The 22,532-nt window shown below is 49.5% G+C and overlaps 1 protein-coding gene across 2 annotated transcripts in view; it reads right to left on the bottom strand.

The window, feature by feature from the left end:
• The window catches only part of UVRAG (UV radiation resistance associated), a 140,636-nt gene that overhangs the window by 93,291 nt on the left and 24,813 nt on the right, over window positions 1–22,532 (bottom strand). For both annotated transcript variants that reach the window (XM_064144217.1, XM_064144218.1), the window contains exons 3-6: window positions 21,007–21,041; window positions 18,315–18,476; window positions 16,880–16,954; window positions 14,520–14,605 (exon numbers count right to left, since the gene is read on the bottom strand). In XM_064144217.1, the coding sequence (XP_064000287.1) occupies window positions 14,520–14,605; window positions 16,880–16,954; window positions 18,315–18,476; window positions 21,007–21,041 (358 nt within the window). The remainder of the gene's footprint in view (window positions 1–14,519; window positions 14,606–16,879; window positions 16,955–18,314; window positions 18,477–21,006; window positions 21,042–22,532) is intronic.

Genomic DNA, 22,532 nt, shown 5'->3' with positions numbered 1-22,532 from the left:
ACCAGACCATGGCACTAAGTGCCCCAGCCAGGCTTGGCTGCAACGCTTCCCAGGGACAGCAACTCCACCACCTGCCTGGGCAGCCTATTCCAGTGCCAATCACTCTCTCTGACAACAACTTCCTCCTAACATCCAGCCTAGACCTCTCCCAACACAACTTGAGACTGTGTCCCCTTGTTCTCTTGCTGCTTGCCTGGCAGAAGTGACCAACCCCACCTCGCTACAGCCTCCTTTCAGGTAGTTGTAGACAGCAAAGAGGTCACCCTTGAGCCTCCTACTCTCTTCTGCAGGCTGCACACCCCCAGCTCCCTCAGCCTCTCCTCACAGGGCTCTGCTCCAGGCCCCTCCCCAGCCTTGCTGCCCTTCTCTCAACACCTTCAGCACCTCAACACCTCTCTTGAATTGTATAGCCCAGAACTGGACATTGGTAGCAGCAGTAGTAGTGCTGTAAGGAACTCCAACAAGACAGTCCTGCTGAAGCAGATGCATCCTCATCATTCTTAAGGACCATTCTCAAGTGACCTACCAATGCATCCACATTGGGGTTTGGACTAGGTGACCTTTGGAGGTCCCTTCCAACCTAAGCCATTCTATGATTCAGATTGAAGTTTCTGAATGACCAAGTCCATGTGGACAGTGCAATGCTGGATGCTTTACCTGAGGTACTGGTGGGTGAAAAGCTAGGAATGAGCTGGCAGTGAGTGCTGCCAGCCCAGACCAAATCATGTCCTGGGCTGATCCCCAGCAGCAGGGGCAGGGAGGGGATTCTGCCCCTCTGCTGTGCTCTGCTGAGACCTCACCTGCAGTGCTGGAGCAGCTCTGGAGTGCTCAGCACAGCACAGGCAGGGATCTGTTAGAGCAGAGTCAAAGGAAGCCACAACCATAATAGGAGGACTGGAAAGACTGCTGTGAGGTCAGGCTGAGAGAGTTGGAGGTGTTCAGCCTGGAGAAGAGAAGGGTCCAGAGAGACCTTCTGGTGGCCTTTCAATACTTAAAGGGAGCCTACAAGAAAGATGACAAAGGGCTTCTTAGCAGGGTCTGCTGTAACAGGACAGGGTGTGATGGTTTCACAACGAGGGCAGTAAAACACTGGACCAAGTTGCTCAGAAAGTTTCTGACACTACATTCCTGGAAACATTCCAAATCAAGTTGCTGGGGATTCTGAGCAACCTGCTCTAGCTGAAGATGCCCCTGCTCAGTAGACTCATAGGATCAACCAGGTTGGAAGAGACCTCCAAGCTCATACAGTGCAACCTATCCCCCAGCCCTGTCCAGTCAACCAGACCATGGCAATGAGTGCCTTATCCAGGCTTTGCTTGAACACCCCCAGGGATGGTGACTCCACAGGAGAGAGGAGGTAGACTACATGACTCTATAGGTCCCTTCCCACCTTAACCACTTTATGACTTGCAAATGAAGAAGGAAATAAACTGCTTATCAAACTGGCAGGAGGGGAGATTCAGGCTGGACATCAGGAGAGAGTTCTTTACAATGAAAGTAGTGAAATACTGGAGTATGTTGCTCAGGGCAATGGTTGAGATGCCTCATCTCAGGAGAGAGAATCATAGAATCAACCAGGTTGGAAGACACCTCCAAGCTCAGCCAGTTCAACCTAGCACCCAGCCCTGCCCAATCAACAGCATTCAAGATTCAAGAGCAGACTGGATGTGGCCCTGGGCAACCTGATCTAGTTAGAGGTGTCCCTGCTTACTGCAGAGATACACAGATGACCTTTGAGGGTCTCTTCGAGGAGACCTTACAGTGGCCTTCCAGTATCTGAAGGGGACTCCAGGAGGGCTGGGGAGGGACTATTGACAAGGTCTGGTAATGACAGGAGGAGGAAGAATGGGTTTAAACTGGCAGAGGGGAGATTGAAAGTGGATGTTAGGGAAGGGTGGTGAGATAGGCAGTGAGGGTGGTAAGACACTGGCACAGGTTGCCCAAGGAGGCTGTGGCTGCTCTCTCCCTGGAGGTGTTCAAGGCCAGGCTGCATGAGGCCTTGAGTGACCTGTTCTAGTGGGAGGTGTCCCTGCCTATGGCAGGGGGGTTGGAACTGGCTGAGCTTTGAGGTCCCTTCCAACCTAAACTGTTCTCTGATTCTATGATCTTTCAAGGTCCCTTCCAGTGCCTAACATTCTGTGATCCTGTAACATCCCCATATTGCTTCTGCTGAAAATCTATCACCCCAGGAGGGTCTTAGCCCATATGGTATAGTAGGAAAGCTGAAGTTAAGAGCAGCAGCAGCAGACTACTGACCCTGCAGTTAAGTTGACATGCACAAAACCCCCAAACCACCACCTAAACTCCACTTCTTTTGTGCTTCATGGACTGCTTCAACTCACTGTGACCCATGCTGCTCTCTTCTACAGATCCTGGCAGAAGCTAAGCTTGTAAATTGGCTCTTCAAATGACTGATTAGCACCACTCAAGTGAAATGGCCTGGGAACAGATTGCTCTGAAAGTCTTGATTCCACAGATCTCAAAATCCCTAAGGAATCTTCTTCCTTATTTCCACTGATTCTCAGAAAGACACCACCCCACATGGTTGTTAGGCCAAGAGAGATGATACTTGTCAGACTCTTCAGCCATTTCTGCTTGTTTGAGTATCCAGAGACACTGGAGAGGTCCAGTTACAGTTCATGTTTATTTATGCTGGCCTGAGGCCACCTGGGTTTTCATCTCCAGAGTCAAGGGGATGCCTGCCTTGTCTTGGCTGCCACTCCAGGACAAAGAGCCAAGTCTTCCAGGTGGGAAATCCATGTTAGAAACATTAAGCCTGGCCATGATAGACAAAAACAACCCTGCTTATCACTAGCAAAGGGAATATTTAGCAGAGGAACTTGCTGATTGAAGAGCACAGGTCAGGTGAGGAGAATCCTACTGCCTGCTCCACATGTGAGATTGGCTATTTCCACCTCCTGCTGGCAGAGTGAAAGCAGCATCAGTAGCAACATTACAAAGGCTGAAAGGCTGTAAAATGAGCCATGAAGTTCAGTAAGGACAAGTGCAGGTTCCTGCATGCAGGGAGAAGTAACAACAGGCACCAAGACAGGTTGGGGATGCCCTGCTGGAAAGCAGCTCCATGGAGAAAGACCCTGGAGTGTTGGAGCAAGTTCTGCATGGGCCAGCAATGTGCCCTTGGGGGCAACAGAGCCAATGGCATCCTGGGGGGCAGCAGCAGAAGTGTGGCCAGCAGGGTTAGGGAGGTTCTGCTCCCCTTCTGTTCTGCCCTGCTGAGAGCACAGCTGCAATGCTGTGTCCAGTTTGGGGCTCCCCAGGGCAGGAGGGACAGGGACCTGCTGCAGAGAGTCCAGCACAGAGCCACGGAGGGGAGTGGGGGACTTGAGCATCTGCCCTGTGCAGAGAGCCTGAGAGCCCTGGGGCTGCTTAGGCTGCAGGAGAGAAGGCTGAGAGGAGCTCTGCTCAATGTCTCTCCCTAGCTGAGGGGTGGGTGTCAAGTGGAGGGGGCCAAGCTCTTTTGGGGGGTGCAGAGCAAGAAGCCAAGGAGCAATGGATGCAAAGTGGAACAGAGAAGGTTTCATCTGCACAGGAGGAGAAACTTGTTTGGTGTGAGGGTGCCAGAACCTGGTGCAGCTTCAGGCCATGCCCTCTCATCTTGGCACAAGTTGCCTGGCAGAAGAGCCTAAGTCCCACCTTACTACAACCTCCCTTCAGGTAGTTGTAGAGTGTGATAAGGTCCCACTTGAGTCTGCTCTTCTCCAAACAATTAGCTCTGCTCAAGCTCAAACCAGATAGATACACACAGGAAAAGCTAGAACAAGGCACTGCAAGGCCATCAGACCATCAGTGCCAAACCTTTCCTGCCACACACATGCCATCTTCTCAGGACATGGCACTGTGCCTGCTGCATGAACATCCACAACTACACTGAGAAGGGTTTTGGTTGTGGCTATGAGTTGGGACCATTCATGTCATGATATCATAGAAGGCTATCAGGTTACTCAAGCAAGATCTCCCCTTGGTAAATCCATGTTGGCTCCTCCTGATATCCCTCTTTTCTTCCATGTGGTTAGACATGGCCTCCAGAATGAGCTGCTCCATCTCTTTTCCAGGGATGGAGATGAGGCTGGTCTGTAGTTGCCAGGAAACAGAAATACATCTGTGATGAATTACTGTTCTGATCACACAATCACAGAATTGCCAGGGGTGGAAGGGATCTCAAGGATCAGCCAGCTCCAACCTCACTGCCATAGGCAGAGCCACCTCACACTAGAGCAGGTTGCTCACAGCCTGGCCTTAAACACCCCTCCAGGGATGAGGCTTCCACCACCACCCTGGGCAACCTGCACCAGGTTCTCAGCACCCTCATGCTGAAGAACTTCTTCCAAACATCCAATTTAAATCTCCCCACCTCATTTTGCTCCACTCCTCCCAGTCCTGCAGGCTTCTGCACTTTGGCCACAACAACCCCAAGCAGCACTACAGGTTAGGGACAGAGTGGCTGAGAGCAGGCAGGCAGAGAGGGCCCTGGGGGTGGTGGGAGAGAGGAGCTGAAGCTGAGGCAGCAGTGCCCAGGTGGGCAGCAGAGCCAATGGCATCCTGGGCTGGCTCAGGAGCAGTGTGGGCAGCAGGACAAGGGAGGTTCTTCTGCCTCTGTGCTCAGCACTGCTCAGGCCACATCTTGAGTGCTGTGTCCAGTTCTCAGCCTCTCAATTCAAGAGAGATGTTGAGGTGCTGGAAGGTGTCCAGAGAAGGGAGACAAAGCTGGGGAGGTGTGAGCAGAGCAGAGCCCAGAGGCAGAATCCCCTCTCATGCCCTGCTGCCCACCCTGCTCTGGCTGCAGCCCAACACACAACTGCCTGCTGGACTGCATGAGGGCACTGCTGCTGCCTCCTTGACAGCTTCTCAGCATCCAATCCACCCAAGTCTCTTCCTTCAGACCTGATCCTTTACACTCATTTCTAGCACTCAAACTGTACAGGTAACCAGATCTTGTTGCTGCTACTGAAAATATCATTTGATACAAAAACACAACCAAAATGCTTTCAGCTTGTAACTACCTGGCTGCATAAACACACTCATGTGCATCTCACCTGCTGAAAGGTCAGACCACAGAGACAGTTGATTTGACCAAAGAGATGAAAACACAGGGGCAAGTTTCACCAGTTCTTGGAGCACTTTTTAGTCTCCAGGCAGCACTTGGGAAGAATTCAGGCTCTTGACAGGTTGGACTGGATGATCTTGGAGGTCTATTCCAACCTGGCTGATTCTATGAATGAGCACTTTGAACACACAGCTATTAGCAGGCCAATTGCTCTATCACAGTATCACCAAGGTTGGAAGAGACCTCACAGATCATCAAGTCCAACCCTTTACCACAGAGCTCAAGGCTAGACCATGGCACCAAGAGCCACATCCAATCCTGCCTTGAACAGCTCCAGGGACCACTCCACCACCTCCCTGGGCAGCCCATTCCAGTAGCCAACGACTCTCTCAGTGAAGAACTTCCTCCTCACCTCAAGTGATTGCACCTCTAAGTGCAACACCACCACAAAGGAAACAAAAAGCTGTTGTAGGACACAAGATTTTACCCCTTGCATGCAGGAATTGAAGTAAAAATTGCAACAGAGAGGATTTTGAAGCCTTTAGCACAGTGGCTGCCAACGTATCCCATTTTCCCAACACTCCTTAAGCCTGAAAGGTCTATTTTTCAGTTTCAAGAAGAGAAAGGAGAAGAAAAGGAAGAGAACACTAAAAAAAAACCTTATTCCCATCAGAGCTGCAAATGTGCTGAGGGCTTGACTACAGAGACACATCCAGAACATGACCTCAGCTGAATTTGGCCCTTCCTGAGTGTTATGTGAAAGGTGAAACGTGCTGCTCCACAACCTCTTATTACCAACTCCCTAATATTTAGAGAGCCTTTAAGTGACCTCTTTTTGGGTGTTTTTTTTTTGCAGGAAACCTGACAATAGGGCCAAGGGACCCAAAGCACCTCCCAATTCTGAGCTTTCCAGGTGGGGTGGTTCAGTTTCCCCTTCGTTAAAAGTGGGGTTTTGTTTTAAAACAAGGGGCTGGAAGAAGGTTCAGCATTTCTATGTGGCATGAAAAACTTATTAGCAGCACCACATTGGCTCAAGGATCTTGCTCCCTGCCCAAAACCAAGGAGGTTCACAAGCTACAGAGGTGCTGAGAATGTCCTTGGGGTAAAGCTAAGCTGTCTGGGTTCTTAAACTTTTCCTCCTGCTTAATGGCCTTGTAAATCCCTGGAATTAAGCATCTGAGCACACAGGCAATGTTTTAATCCAACACTATAAACTTTTTTCTACTGTTCACACACTCTGGCATCCCTAATTAATTGAAATCAACATCATTTCAACCAAGCACCTGCTTTTCATTAGGAGTTTCAGCTATTCACTTGTGAGAAGTGAGGAGGAGGAGAACCACAGGGATGATCCTGCTCTGCATCTCTGCTATGAAAACAGGTTGATGGAGCTGGGGTTGATCAGCTTAGAAAATAAAAGACCCAGGGGGATCTTAGAGCTGCCCTTCTAATACCTAAAGAGAACCTAGAAGAAGGCTGCAGAGGGACTTTTGCTAAGGGAGCCTGGAGAAGGGCCAAGGAGGAAGAGTTTGAAGCTGTGGGAGAGCAAGGTTAGACTGGAGCTTAGGAAGAAGTTCTTCAGTAAGAGGGTGCTGAGACTCTGAAACAGGCTACCCAGGGAGGCTGTGGATGCCTCCTCCCTGGGAGTGTTCAATGCCAGATTGGATGAGGTCTTGAGCAGCTGAGCCAAGTTGAGAGGTGTCTCTGCCCATGGCAAGGAGGTCAGAGCAGATGATCTCTGAGGTCCCTTCCAAACTAAGCCATAAAGTTAAATCACAGAATCAACTTCCTCCTCAAAAAGTTTGACAGCAAACAGAGACCAGCCACAGAACTTCTCATTCTGTAGGTTTTCAAGAGTTGAGGCTTGAGCTGTAACTGGGTAGGTTTAGACTAGATAGGAGGGAAAATGTTTTCCCAGTAAGAGTGGTCAGGCAGTGGAATGGGCTGGGCAGGAAAGTGGTGGAGTCTCCAACTCTGGATGTGTTTAAAGGTGGTTTGGATGTGGTGCTTGGGGCTCTGGTTTAGAGTGAGCCTTGCAGAGCAGGGTTATTGGTTGGACTTGGTGATCTTGAGGGGCTTTTTCAACCTGAATGTTTCTGTGATTCTGTGAGCCAGGATCTGCTCTTTCTGTCAATCTTCACAGTGCTCCTGGTGGCTTTGCCACACCTGGCAGCATGGTACCATCAGAGGAACTGGGATGCAGGTACCACCATCACCAGGACTTGCTTCTGCCTTGAGAAGTCTGAAAGCAGCCAGTGCAAGCTGCTCTTCAGCTTCACATGCCATGAAAACATGAGGAAGCCACATGTGCAGCTTGTGAATTTTAACTACAGACAGATCTCAAATCACGAGGAAGTCTTTCAAACTGTGGGATTTATGTGACCAGATGCAAATCTTTCTGGTGCAGACACCTCCCTGTTTTCTTTACAGCCAATGGACAGAAGCAGGCAGACAGCAGTTCATTTCCTCCCAAAGCACCAGTCCTGTCAAATGAATCAACTCAAATTATAGACTCAAAAGATCTTTTTTCAGCCTAAATGATTCTCTGAGATAGAGTCCAACCATGAACCTATCACTACCAAGTCTGCTGCAAAACTACTTCTTTACATGGAACATGTTGGACATGAGGAACAATTTCTCCCCCCAAAATGTTGTCAAAGTCTAGACCAGGCTGCCCAAGGCAGTGCTGGAGTGCCCCTAGCCCTGGGGGGATTTAAAAGCCAAGGAGATGTGGTGCTGAAGGACATGGTTTAGTGGTGAGCTGGCAGTGCTGGGTTAATGGTTGGACTTGCTGATCTTAAAGGTCTCTTTTTCCCAGTTCAAATGATTCTGTGATGTTCTCACCAAAACTATCTTTGAGGAGAATTCATGGGTTAGCTACTCAAGCTTCAGCTGCTGAAAGAGGTGGCTTGGTAAGGGAAAAAGGACATCTGCCAGCAGGAGACTATTTTTAGTTACTTTAATTGTCACCTATCAAAGGTAACTAGCAGTAGAGAGAGGGAACCTGCAAAAAACCAGAGCTGATCTGAGAGGGAACAGAGAAGATTCAGGACTAATTGAAGGATTTTGCCTCAACTCTCAAGGAGCTTTCTTAGCTAGGAAGTATTTGGGGGGTACTGGTGGGTGAGAAGCTGGACATGAGGCAGCAATCACAAGCTCACAGGATATTAGGGGTTGGAAGGGACCAAGGAGATCATCCAGTCCAACCCCCCTGCCAGAGCAGGACAATCCTATCTAACACAGATCACACAGGAACACATCCAGACAGGCCTGGAAAGGCTCCAGAGAAGGAGACTCCACAATCTCTCTGGGGAGCCTTACAGGAAAGAAGTTCTCCCTTGTGCTGAGCTGGAACCTCCTGTGCTGCAGCTTCCATCCATTGCTGCTTGTCCTGTCCCAGGCAGCAGTGAGCAGAGCCTGTCCCCCCCCTCCTGGCAGCCTTCAGATACTTACAAACATTGATCAAATCTCCTCTCAGTCTTCTCTTCTCCAGACTAAGCAGCCCCAGGTCCCTCAGCCTCTCCTCATCAGGCAGTGCCCTCCAGTCCCCTCATCATCCTCCTAGCCCTCCACTGGACCCTCTCCAGCAGATCCCTGTCCCTCTTCAACTGGGGAGCCCAAAACTGAGCACAGTATTCAAGATGAATACAGAGTAGAGGGGGAGGAGAACCTCCCTTGATCTGCTGGACACACTGCTCCTATTACACCCCAGGATCCCATTGGCCTTCTTGGCCAGCAGGGCACATTGCTGTGCCATGGGTAACTTGTTACCCACCAGGACTCCCAGGTCCCTCTCCACAGGGCTGCTCTCCAGCAGTCACCTCCCAGCCTGTCCTGGTGCAGTTTATTATTTCTCCCAGATGCAGGACTCTGCACTTGTCCTTGTTGAACCTGCAGCCTAGAAGGGCAATGGCAGCCTGGGCTGCATCACAAGAAGTGTGACCAGCAGGTCAGGAGGTGATTCTATCCCTCTGCTATGCTCTGGTGAAACCTCACTGCAGTATTGTGTCCAGCTCTGGTGTCCCCAACACAGAAAGGTCATGGATCTGCTGAAATGGATCCACCACCTCCCTGGGCAGCCCATTCCAATGCCAATCACTCTCTCTGTGAAGAACTTCCTCCTAACATCCAGCCTATACTTCCCCCAGCACAACTTGAGGCTCTGTCCTCTTGTTCTGTTGCTGCTTGCCTGGGAGAAGAGACCAACCCCACCTGGCTACAACCTCCCTTCAGGTAGTTGTAGACAGCAATGAGGTCCCCCCTGAGCCTCCTCTTCTCCAGGCTAAACAACCCCAGCTCTACAGCAGGCCTCAGCCCACCAATGCAGCCTGCCCAGGTCTCTCTGCAGAGCATTTATACCTTCCAGCAGATCAACACTCCCTCTCAGCTTGGAGTCATCTACAGTCTTAGTGAGGGTGTCTTGATTCTCTTGTCCTGACCATTCAAAAAGCTATTAAAGAGACCTGGCCCCAGCACTGAGCCCTGGGGTGTACCACTTGGGACCACAAGTCAAAGAAGTGCAAAGGCAACATGAACAAACCCAGGCATGAACAAAGCACTCAGGACAGCCAGCACATATTTGCCTCTTTCTATTTAACAGGGACTTGATATTAGGCAGCATGAGAGCTCTCTTCTAATAGACTGCCAGAATGTAACCAGATCTTCTTAACGTGCCCCCTGGTTGTTTTCCATTCAAAGTACAAAAGACAGACATTGAAAAGGCAGCTTTTGGTTCAAATAGGCTTTACAGAATGGAGAAACAGCACACTGAAAATTTCAGACAGCCTCATAAAATAAGAACTCCTGAATAAGCAACCCAGAGGTAACTTTTCCTATCTGGAATAGGGAGCTGATGCTTCACGCAGCCAACAGTGACACCTACAGCCAACATCACTCAATGCAGTCAACTTCTACAGTACCACAGCATCACAGCATCACCAAGGTTGGAAGAGACCTCACAGATCATCAAGTCCAACCCTTTACCACAGAGCTCAAGGCCAGACCATGGCACCAAGTGCCACGTCCAATCCTGCCTTGAGCAGCTCCAGGGACGGCGACTCCACCACCTCCCCGGGCAGCCCATTCCAGTGTCCAATGACTCTCTCAGGGAAGAACTTTCTCCTCACCTCCAGCCTAAATCTCCCCTGGCACAGCCTGAGGCTGTGTCCTCTCGTTCTGGTGCTGGCCACCTGAGAGAAGAGAGCAACCTCCTCCTGGCCACAACCACCCCTCAGGTAGTTGTAGACAGCAATGAGGTCTCCCCTGAGCCTCCTCTTCTCCAGGCTAACCAATCCCAGCTCCCTCAGCCTCTCCTCGTAGGGCTGTGCTCGAGGCCTCTCCCCAGCCTCGTTGCCCTTCTCTGGACACGCTCAAGCATCTCAATGTCCCTCCTAAACTGGGGGGCCCAGAACTGAACACAGCACTCAAGGTGTGGTCTAACCAGTGCAGAGTACAGGGGCAGAATGACCTCCCTGCTCCTGCTGGCCACACCATTCCTGATGCAGGCCAGGATGTCACTGGCTCTCTTGGCCACCTGGGCACACTGCTGGCTCATGTTCAGGCAGGTATCAATCAGCACCCCCAGATCCCTCTCTGTTTGGCTGCTCTCAGCCACTCTGACCCCAGCCTGTATCTCTCCATGGGGTTGTTGTGGCCAAAGTGCAGCACCCTGCACTTGGAGCTATTGAACCCCATCCCCTTGGACTCTGCCCATCTGTGCAGGCGGTCAAGGTCCCACTGCAGAGCCCTTCTGCCCTCCAACCCAGCCACATCTGCCCCCAGCTTGGTGTCATCTGCAAACTTGCTGATGACTGACTCCATGCCCTCATCCAGATCATCTATGAAGATGTTAAAGAGGATGGGGCCCAGCACTGATCCTTGAAGGATCATTAAAACCCTAAAAAGCCTTTTTGAAAGCACATTAAAGAGTTCCTTTCTTGTCAAAGGTTTCCTTTGTAGCACATCTACTGCTTTTATAAGGACAGGCTGAGAGAGTTGGGGTTGTTCAGCCTGGAGAAGGCTTCAGGGTGACCTTCTTGCAGCCTTTCAATACTTAAAGGGGCATGTAAGAAAGAACAGAGAGGGAACAGTGTTTTTAACATAGCCTGCTGTGATGGTTTGAAACTAGGAGAGATAAAAGCAGACCTTTAAAGATCTCTCCTAACCTAAACCAATCTATGATATTATGTATGGTATGAGCAAGTCAACCTAAGTTCACTTTTGGGTGTTTCTGAAGGTGAAGTATGAAGGTAAACAAGAAAACCTTCTCTAGATGTGCTTTAATTACAGTTGCCAATACCTGAAGGGATCCCACAGGAAGGCTGCAGAGAGACTTCTGCTAAGGGTGTCTAGCAACAATGGTTTGAAGCTGAGGGGGAGCAGGGTTAGGTTGGAACTGAGGAAGAAGCTCTTCAACAGGAGGGTGCTGAGACTCTGGAATAGGCAGCCCAGGGAGGCAGTGGATGCCTCCTTCCTGAAGATGTTTAAGGCCAGGTTGGATAAGGCCTTGAGCAGCCAAGTTGGCAGGCATCCCTGCCCATGACAGAGGAGCTGATGATCTCTGAGGTCCCTTCCAAACTAAGACATTCAAGGGTGTGATGACAGCAGTTCAAGCCTGTGTACTGTGGAGGAGCACAACAAAGGTTTAAAACACATTTGGCAGCTTGGCTGCCAGCAATCTGTATTTTAAAGGACACTTTCCAAGACAGGTTGATCACTTCACAGAGTCACAGAAACATTAAGGTTGGAAAAGACCCTCAGGATTACTAGGTCCAACCAATAATCCTGCTCTACAAGGTGCACCCTAAACCATAGCCTCAAGCAAACCACTTTTAAACATATTCAGGGTTGGGGACTCCACCACCTTCCTGCCCAGCCCATTCCAATGCCTGACCACTCCTTTCCATGGACAAAAAAACCTGCTAATGTCCAGTCTAAACCTACCCTGTTGCAGCTTGAGGCCATTCCCTCCTGTTCTATCACCCAGTGAGAAGAGACCAGCACCAACCTCTCTACAACCTCCTTTCAGGTAGCTGCAGACAGTTATGAGGTCTCAATTCTGCAGTGCATTCATAGAATGGTTTGAGTTGGAAGGGATACTTAAAAGTCATCTACTCCAAAGTCCTTACAATGACTAGGGACATCTTCAATTAGATCAAGTGGCTCAGGGTCCCCATCCAATTTGACCTGGAATGGTTCCAAGGATGAGGCATCTGCCACTTCTCTGGGCAGCCCAGGCCAGTGTTTCATCACTCAGTAAAAAAGTCTTTTATCTAGCCCAAACCTTTCCTCTTTTAGCTTAAAGCCATCACCCTTGCTCCTCTTGCAACAAGACCTGCTAAAAAAAATCAGTCCCCATACTTCAAGACCTCCTTTAAGCACTGAAAGGTCCCTCCCTAAAGCCTTCTCCAGGCTGAACAACCCCATCTCAGCCTGACTTCACCACAGAAGGGTTCCAGCCCTTCTTGTGGCCTCACTCCAACAGGTCCCTGTCTGTGCAGAGCTGAGGACTCCAGAGCTAGAGACAGCACTGTAGGTGAGTGTGCTAGTTTGAATCTAGCTAGAAAGTTTTGATGAGAAAGATTAGGTCACAGGCTGTGAAAGGGAAATAGTGGTGATGTCTAGAATCATAGAATCAAGCAGGTTGGAAGAGACCTCCAAGATCATCCAGTCCAACCTATCCCCCAGCCCTATCCAGTCAACCAGACCATGGCACTAAGTGCCTCAGCCAGGCTTTTCTTGAAGACCTCCAGGGACGGTGCCTCCACCACCTCCCTGGGCAGCCCATTCCAATGCCAATTACTCCACTCATAGGCTTGCTAAGATGTATAAGAACAGGAGTATAAACACAGATAAGGCCTTCGGGCACTGCCTGAGCTCTGGGATGCATTTTTCTCTCTTAACCTCATCCTCCATCTCTCTGATTAATCCACCTGCTTCCTAACCCCCCTGGCTGACCCTCCATTCTTCCCTGGGGCACAAGGCAACATTTGGGGTAAGGCAGAGGGGTGGGAGAAGGTGGAAGGGCAGTTGGGAGCCCCTCTTGGGGATTCAGGTTCCTGGGAGGGCTGTTGTGCTTCTGTATTACCTTTTAGCTTGTCTATTTCTGTATATAAATGTGTATACTGTAAATACCTGCTTGGATATTCTGCTAGCTGTAAATAATAAGCTTCATTCAATTTCCAGAGCTGACTGGAAATCACCCAGACTAGACTCAAAGTGTGTGGGGGGGATAGGTAACACCCAAACCACCACAATGGGGTCTCAGCAGAGCAAAGAGCAAGAATGTGTTGAATGAACTGCTCCTGGCTGGGCAGTGCATCTCTTCTGGATTGCAAGGGAGAACTGTGCAAAAGCTAAATGCAATCCTGTGCTTCAACACTGGAAAAGAATAAAGCAAGCCCCCACCCTCACACTTCGGTGTGGAACTGTTTTGCTCCAATTCCAGCATCATTCTGCCACAGGAGGGTTTGGAAAGTTGCTTTTTAATCCTATTGCTCTAATTTATTAAAATCCAGTTTAATTTTCTGTTGAAGAGGACACAGTTGGGGTTTTCCTCAGCAGCTCTCCAACAAAAACGTTCCATGTTTTCAGTATTTGAAGGATTAAGGCCATGAGCCAACTCCACAGCCAGCTCTTATGCCAGCCTCACAGCTGCCTCTCATGCCAGCTCCACAGCCAGCTTTTATGCCAGCCTCACAGCTGCCTCTCATGCCAGCTCCACAGCCAGCTCTTAGGCAGATCACTCAAAAGTCAGAGAATCATAGAGTAATAGAATCAGTCAGGGTTGGAAGGGACCACAAGGATCAACTAGGTCCAACCACCCTGCCATGGGCAGGGACACTTTGCACTAGATCGAGTTGCTCAGAGCCTCATCCAGCTTGGCCTTAAACACCTCCAGGGATGAGGCTTCCATCACCTTCCTGGGCAGCCTGTTTCAGGGTCTCACCACCCTCATGGTGAAGAACTTCTAACATGCAGTCTGAATCTCCCCATTTCTAGTTTTGTTCCATTCCTCCCAGTCCCATTACTACCTGACATCCTAAAAAGTCCCTCCCCAGCTTTCTTGTAGCCCTCTTAAGATACTGAAAGGCCACAATAAGGTCACCTAGGAGCCTTCTCTTCCCGAGACTGAAGAGCCCCAACTCCCTCAGTCTCTCCTCATGGGAGAGGTGCTCCAGCCCTCTGCTCATCCTTGTGGCCATTCTCTGGACACCTTCCAACACATCCATATCCCTCTTGTAATAGAAGCTCCAGAACTGGTCCACATAGCAGAAGCCTGAAGACCATGAGGAAAATACCAAACCATCATAATTCATCTTCTTGCTACCAGCAGCAAACCCCTCTCCTTTTGCACATGGCAGTCCAGAAGGTGTCTCTGCATTTGGAACTGCTCCTTTCATCCATAGTAAAAAGAAGTTCCAATAGGTGAACAAGACAGCCTGGAAAATCTCACCTAAGCAAAGAGAAGACATCGTACGAGTTACGGACGCAGTTCTGATCCACCTGGAGAAGGCTGCTCTTCAGGGTACCTGAGTGATCCTGAAGGCAAAGAAAGAATCCAGGTCAATTTAAGAATCAAAAGCTTGTTGATTCACAGAATCATAAAAAACACACAATGTCAGGGGCTGGAAGGCACCTCAAAAGCTCATCCAGTCCAAGCCCCCTGCTCAGAGCAGGTCATATAGGAATGTATCCAGGTGGGTCTGGAATATCTCCAGAGAGGGAGACTCCACAGCCCCCCTGGGTAGCCTGTTCCAGGCTTCTGGCACCCTCACAGGGAAAAAATTCCTCCTCATGCTTCCATGGAACTTCCTATGCCTCAACTTCCCCCCAGTGCTCCTTGTGCTGGCATTGGGCATCACCCAGCAGAGCCTGGCTGCAGCCTCTGGGCACTCAGCCTGAACAGCTTTATCCACATGAATGAGGGCAGCCCTCAGGCTCCTCCTGTCCAAGCCCCAGCTCCCTCAGCCTGTACTCCTAAGGAAGATCTTCCACTCCATCTTTGTGGCTCTGGGCTAGACTCTTCCAAGCAGCTCCCTGAGGTCCTTCTTGAAATGAAGTGCACAGAACTGGACACAATATTCCAAATGTAGCCTCACCAGGGCAGACTAAAGGGGAAGGAGAAGCTCTCTCAACCTACTAAGCACAGCCCTTCTAATCCGCCCCAGGATGCCATTGGCCTTCTCGTCCATCAGAGCACATTGCTGGCTCATGGTCATCCCTTCATTCACCAGGACCCCCAAGATCATCCAGTCCAATCTATCACCCAGCCCTACCCAATCACTAGGCTAAGTGCCTCATCCAGTCTTTTCTTGAACACTTCCAGGGATGGCAACTCCCCAGTCTCTCTGGGCAGCCTGCTCCAGGCCTCTGCCACCCTCACACTAAACAAGTTTCTCCTCCTGTGCAGATGAAACCTTCTCTGTTCCACTTTGCATACATTGCTCCTTCTCTTACTGCTGTGCACCCCCCAAAAGAGCTTGGCCCCCTCCACTTGACACCCACCCCTCAGCTAGGGAGAGACATTGAGCAGAGCTCCTCTCAGCCTTCTCTCCTGCAGCCTAAGCAGCCTCAGGGCTCTCAGGCTCTCTGCATAGGGCAGATGCTCAAGTCCCCCACTCCCCCCTGTGGCTCTCTGCTGGACTCTCTGCAGCAGGTCCCTGTCCCTCCTGCTCTGGGGAGCCCCAAACTGGACACAGCATTGCAGCTGTGCTCTCACTGGGGCAGAGTAGAGGGGGAGAACCTCCCTAGCCCTGCTGGCCACATTGTTCCTGCTACAGTCAGGAAATTGTCTCTCCTCCAGCCATTGGCTCTCTTGGCCACGAGGGCATGTTGCTGGCCCATGCAAAACTTGCTGCCCACCAACACTCCAGGGTCTTTCTCCATGGAACTGCTTTCCACCAGGGCAGCCCCAGCCTGTACTGGTACCTGGCTGCTCTTGATGCCCAACCTAAATCTAACCTGCTCCAGTTTCAAACCACTGCCCCTTGTTCTATCATTCCAAGGCCTTCTAAACAGTCCTTCATAAGGGACACCTCTCAACTAGACTCAGCTGCTCATCCAACCTGACCATGAACAGCCCCAGGAAGGAGGCATCCACAACCTCCCTGGGCAAACTATTCCAGAGTCTCAGCATCTTCACACTGATGAACAGAACTTCTTCCTAAGCTGCAGTCTAACCCTGCCCTCCATCAGCTTCAAATCATTCCCCCTTGGCCTGTCTCTAGACACTCTTAGCTAAAGTCCCTCTGCAGCCTTCCTGCAGCATCTCTTCAGATATTGGAAGGCAGCACTAAGGATTCACTGGAGCCTTCTCCTCTCCAGGCTGAACCACCCCAGTCTCCTCACCCTGTCCTCACAGCAGAGCTGCTCCAGCTTTTGGATCATCTTTGTGGCCTCCTCTGGCCTCCCTCCACCAGCTTTATGTCCTCCTTCTGCTTTGGGCAGCAGCACTGGAGGCAGGTTTGGAGGTGAGGTCTGAGCAGGGCAGACCCAAGGGGCAGAATCCCTTCTCTTGCCCTGCTGCCCATCCTGCTCTGGCTGTAGCCCAGCACACAGCTGCCTGCTGGGCTGCATGAGGGCACTGCTGGCTCCTGGGCAGCTCCTCAGCAACCAACACCTTCAAGTCCCTTTCTTCAGGGCCGCTCTCAACCCACTCTGCACCCAGCCTGGATTTGTGCCTGGCCAGCTTCTTGCCAAAATGATGCATTTCAGTGGTCTGAGCAGCCAAGGTGTGAATGTTTAAGTTTAGCAGTTCAACTTCAGCTTGTCACCAGGACTAACAAGCCAGAACAAATATGATTTACCCCTTACCTTCTGTTCAAATGAAGCTCCATAATAGCCATCATTCAGACCAAAAATTATCTCATTTGGGTTTCTTGCATGTATCTGTGAGAAGAAAAATCAACCATTTTACACTCAGTTCACTGTGACTGCACACTGCAAAAGAGAATAAATTGCTCTGTTTAAAAACCTGAAAACAGTTTATCAGCCTTTGAGATTCCAACCATACATGAAAGCTAAGAGAAGACTGGACTGGACCATAACATGGATTTGCTTCACAGCTTTAAAATGTCACATATCACATCAGTGTTATGTATCAGGACCAATACTGTTCAATATCTCCATCAATCACACAGAGAGATTGAGGAGGGAATTGAAGGCACCCTCAGCAAGTCTGCAGGTGACACTGTATTGGGTGGGAGTGTTGATCTGCTGGAGGGTAGAAAGGCTCTGCAAAGCCACCTGGCTGGGCTGGAGCAATAGGCTGGGGTCACTTGTATGAGGTTTAATGAAACAGAGTGCTGGGTCACAACAACATCATGAACACTGCAGGCTTGGGGCAGGGCGGCTGGGGAGCTACCCAGAAGAAGAGAGAGAGGTGCTGGCTGACAGCAGGCTGAACACAAACTGCAGAGTCCAGCAGAGAGCCACGGGGGGGGGGGGGGAGTGGGGGACTTGAGCATCTGCCCTGTGCAGAGAGCCTGAGAGCCCTGGGGCTGCTTAGGCTGCAGGAGAGAAGGCTGAGAGGAGCTCTGCTCAATGTCTCTCCCTAGCTGAGGGGTGGGTGTCAAGTGGAGGGGGCCAAGCTCTTTTGGGGGGTGCACAGCAGTAAGGGAAGGAGCAATGGATCCCAACTGAACAGAGAAGGTTTCATCTCCACAGGAGGAGAACTTTGTTTGGTGTGAGGGTGCCAGAGCCCTGGAGCAGGCTGCCCGGAGAGGTTGCAGAGTCTCCTTCTCTGAAGGCTTTCCAAATCCACCTGGATGCATTCCTGTGTGGACTCCTCTAGGGGATCCTGCTTTGGCAGGAGGGTTGGACTGGATATCTCTGAAGTCCTTACCTCAAAGGCTCTGTGACTCAGTGGGTCTAGCCCCATCCTCTCACTCCTCTACCTTTTTGCTGTTGATCAGCATTGAGAAGATGCCCTCTCAGACGTTCGAGATCACGCTTGATGGGACTCTGAGCACCCTCATCTAGTTGTAATGTCCCTGCTTACTGCAGGGTGTTTGGGCTAGATGACCTTTAAAGGTTCTTTCCAACCCAATGCATTCTATGATTCATGTCCAGATGTGGCCTTACCACAGCAGAGGGGGGAGGAGAAGCTCCCTCAACCTGCTGGCCACACTCTTCTTAATAAACCTCTGGAGACCATCGACCTTCTTGGGTGCATTGCATGCTCATGGTGATCTCATCCACAGGTTGTTATTTACTTGAGGAAAGAAAAAAGGCACTCTTGTCACATTACCTGCTGGCCCAAGTACTTCAACCCATCTAGATTGACTTTCCATTCAATCAGAAGCTGAAAGTGCTCCTTCTTGCCACCCCAGATCCTCACAACAAAACAGGAGACAGAGGTATCAAGACGATCAGGCATCAGTCCAAAGTCCAGACTCCTCCATGTTGGATTCTGTAGGTATTCAAAGAGGGATTAAACCAACTCAAACTACATGAAAGAAGCCTTAAAATGGACAATTCAAATTTCTGGTCAAGTGCATGGTCAGAGATTTAAAAACCTTAAGAACAGTGAACACAGAGCTGAAGCCAACAGGCTCTGCTGCTTTCACTTCAGAAACTCAGCGTGGGCTCAGCCTCCTTCCATTACAAAATGTTCAAGACTTGAGTTCAGAATTTACTAACCCAGTTCAGACAAATTAGGAACTTGAAAAGTGGAAGTGAAATCCCTTTCCAAGTTCTAATTCAGCTTCTGAGAACTAGGGAGCAGCTTCCACTGCAGAAGCTCACATCAAAATGCTGATCTACTCCTCATTAATTAAAGCTTGCATCATTTATTGGCAGGTTTGTTCACATTCTTCTTCTCCTCTGCTGCTGATGGCAGCTCTTGAATGCTGTCATTAAGAGCTTCTCTTCACTCCAACAGATCAGATTTGCACCTCAGGCTCTACAGAAGCAGCACACATTAAGCTAAACTTCAAAGATCTATTCCACTGCAACTCAGATTTGCAAATGTGGGGCACTGCACCAACTTTCACTCACCTCTGATAACCTTTAAATTGAAGATTCATGGCAACTGTTCTGCTTGGCCCAAGCTGCAACCAAAGCAAGTTAACTCAATGCTACTACTGCTAAGAACTATACACCAACTCCAGGAATTCTACAAGCCAGAAGTCACAGGGTGTCCAAAGGTAGAAATGGGAAAGTGCTTGGTATAGCTGTCTCCCTCTGCTGCACACAGAGAGAGTGGCTACTGCAAAATAAAAAGCATAACTTCAGCATCCCATGGAAAGGCCAAGCCTTTCCTTCTGGATTCTGCTCTGAATCCAGTGAGACCACACCTGGAATACTGTAACCAGTTTTGGGCTCTCCAACTGAGAGAGATAGGAATCTGCTGGAGAGAGTCCAACAGAGAGCTACGAGGATGACTAAAGGACAATTTAGTCTGGAAAAGGGAAGGCTGAGAGGGAATCTTATTAATGTCTATAAATATCTGAGGGATGGGTGTCAAGAGGAAGGGGAGAGGCTCTTTTCTGTGGCACCCAGTAATAGGACAAGGAATAATGGACATAACACAAGGAAGTTTCACCTCAACATGGGGAGAAACTTGAGTGTGAGGATGATAGAGCCCTGGAACAGGCTGCCTAGAGAGGTTGTGGAGTCTCCTCCTCTGCAGACTTTCAAAGTCAACCTGGATGTGTTCTTAGGTGAACTGCTCCAGATGATCTTGCTTTGGCAGGGAGGTTGGAGTCAGTGATCTGATGAGGCACTTGGTGCCATGGTCTAGTTGACTGGATAGGGCTGGGTGCTAGGTTGGACTGGATGATCTTGGAGGTCTCTTCCAACCTGATTGATTCTATGATTCTATTATTTCTAGAGGTCCCTTCCAACCCCTAACTTTGTGCTAAAGCAGCTTGGAACAGGCCAAGCATCTCTGAACTGGCTATCTGGAACAAGATAGCCCTGGAAAGAACGGAGAGGCAAAGCTATCCAGTAAGCATGAGGGAAAGAATGCATTCATCAAGCTTTCCTGAGGAGGAGGGAGATTTGGTAGCTATTTAGACACAGGAACAGCAGGTCATTAAAATATCCATTGATTATGCATGGAATTTCCTCAGGATAACTTTCAGTTAGAGCTTTGGTATTCCATCTCCTATTTCCTTTGGTCTCAGACTCCCCTGCTGTTATTCTTTTTCCCAATTTAGAATAAACAAGACTCAAAATCCTAAAGCCTAAAATAAGCTGGACAAAGCCTTGAGGCTGCAGATGGCTCCGCCTTGTTCAGGAGGTTTCCAAAGCACTTCCAAGCTCAGTGTGCTGTAAAAGCTGCAGTTCCACCTTATTAGCATAGATATTAAGGGTCTGTTTATCATCTGTCTGGACTAGATGGAGAGGGGAATAGAGTAACAAAGGATGAGCAAAGTAATAAAGGATGAAGCTGGTGACAGAGCGGCTGGAGAGCAGCCAGGCAGAAAGGGACCTGGGGGTACTGGCAGATAGTAGTGAACAAGAGCCAGCAGTGTGCCCAGGTGGCCAAGAAGGCCAATGGCATCCTGGCTTGTACCAAAAATGTTGTGGCCAGCAGAAGTAGGGAGGTGATTTTTCCCTTGTACTGGGCTTTGGTGAGGCCACTCCTCAGGTTTTGGGCACCTCAAGACAAGAGAGATGTGGAGGTGCCACAACTTGAGACTGTGCCCCCCATCTCCATGGCCTCCTCAGACCCTCCAGGTCCCTTCCCTTTGAGTGTTAGATGCTACCTGCAACAGACCACTGCACCACAGCTGTTAAAACAAGCATGCATTTGTACAACTCATTAACTCTCTACTCCAACCCTTGTGAAGAGAGCTTGAAAAGGTGGAGAAGAACCTGACATAAGAGTGGAAATACACACTTAAGAGTTACCTACCCAGCAGAGAAATCAATACACTGCAGAAAATGCTTAAGTAAAATAGTAACAGTGATTTTTCCATATTAACATAACTTACCAGAGAATTCTTGATCACCTCACTCTTATAAAACTCTACAGAAAAATAAGAGGGGGTGGGGGGAGGGGAAAACAAACAGTTTTAGATTTGCTTCAACACCAACAAAAAAAATTACTGTTTGAAATAGAAACAAAAGCCAAATTAAGGAACACTCAAAGACAAATGGATTCGGTTTATCAGTAGCAGATTCATGGGCAAGACTAAAATGTTATTGTGGCCTTCCAGGATCTGAATGGGGCCTCTAAAATAGCTGAGGAGGGACTTTTTAGGATATGAGGTAGTGACAGAACTAGGGGGAATGGAGCAAAACTGGAGGTGGGGAGATTCAGAGTGGCTTTGAGGAGGAAGTTGTTGAGCATGAGAGTGGTGAGAGGCTGGAATGCGTTGCCCAGGGAAGTGGTTGAGGCCCCATGGCTGGAGGTGTTTGAGGCCAGGCTGGCGGAGGCTGTGTGCAGCCTGCTCTAGGGTAGGGTGTCCCTGGCCATGGCAGGGGGGTTGGAACTGGCTGCTCCTTGTGGCCCATTCCAACCCTGATTGATTCTATGACTCTAAGATTCATGCCACTGGCTGATCCTTGTGCTCCATTCCAACCCTGATTGATTCTGTGATTCTATGCTTCATGCCACTGGCTGATCCTTGTGCTCCATTCCAACCCTGAATGATTCTATGACTCCAAGCTTCATGTCACTGGCTGAGAATTCTACTTTTGGAAAAATAAGCAGCTGTTTTATGCCCTGTAATACAACTGCTACACACAGAGTAGAACACTCATCCAAAAGTTCCAAAGGCTGGAATTTTTTGTACTCTTGGCCTAGTTTCTTAAATTACTGGTAGGGGGGAGAAGAAAGCAACAACAAAAATAAGCTGATTTAAGAGACTTTACCACATCTGTCTTTCTTTTGCTGCTCACATGAAAGCTTTTGTGAAGCTTTATTTTCACTGCTAGTACACGGTGAGGATGCTAACAGTAGCAGGTGGTCAAGGCAAAAAAGAAAGACAGAATTAATGTTGTAGTAATTGAAAGATTAATCATAGGTTGGAAGGGATCTCAGAGATCATCTACTCTAAGCTTCCCACCACGGGCAGGGACACCTCTCAACTAGACTTAGCTGCTCAAGGCCTCATCCAATCTGGTCTTGAATCATAGAATCATAGAATTAACCAGGTTGGAAGAGACCTCCAAGATCATCCAGTTCAAGCTATCCCCCAGCCCTAGCCAGTCAACTAGACCATGGCACCAAGTGCCTCATCCAGGCTTTTCTTCAACACCTCCAGGGACAGTGACTCCACCACCTCCCTGGGCAGCCCATTCCAATGCCAATCACTCTCTCTGTGAAGAACTTCCTCCTAACATCCAGCCTAGACTTCCCCTGGCACAACTTGAGACTGTGTCCCCTTGTTCTGTTGCTGGTTGCCTGGGAGAAGAGGCCAACCCCCACCTGGCTACAATGTCCCTTCAGGTAGTTGTACACAGCAATGAGGTCACCCTCAGGCTAAACAACCCCAGCTCCCTCAGCCTCTCCAGG

This window comes from Pogoniulus pusillus, chromosome 6 (genome assembly GCF_015220805.1).
Source record: "Pogoniulus pusillus isolate bPogPus1 chromosome 6, bPogPus1.pri, whole genome shotgun sequence".
Lineage (NCBI taxonomy): Eukaryota > Metazoa > Chordata > Aves > Piciformes > Lybiidae > Pogoniulus > Pogoniulus pusillus.
This window is presented reverse-complemented; position numbering and strand designations above follow the sequence as displayed.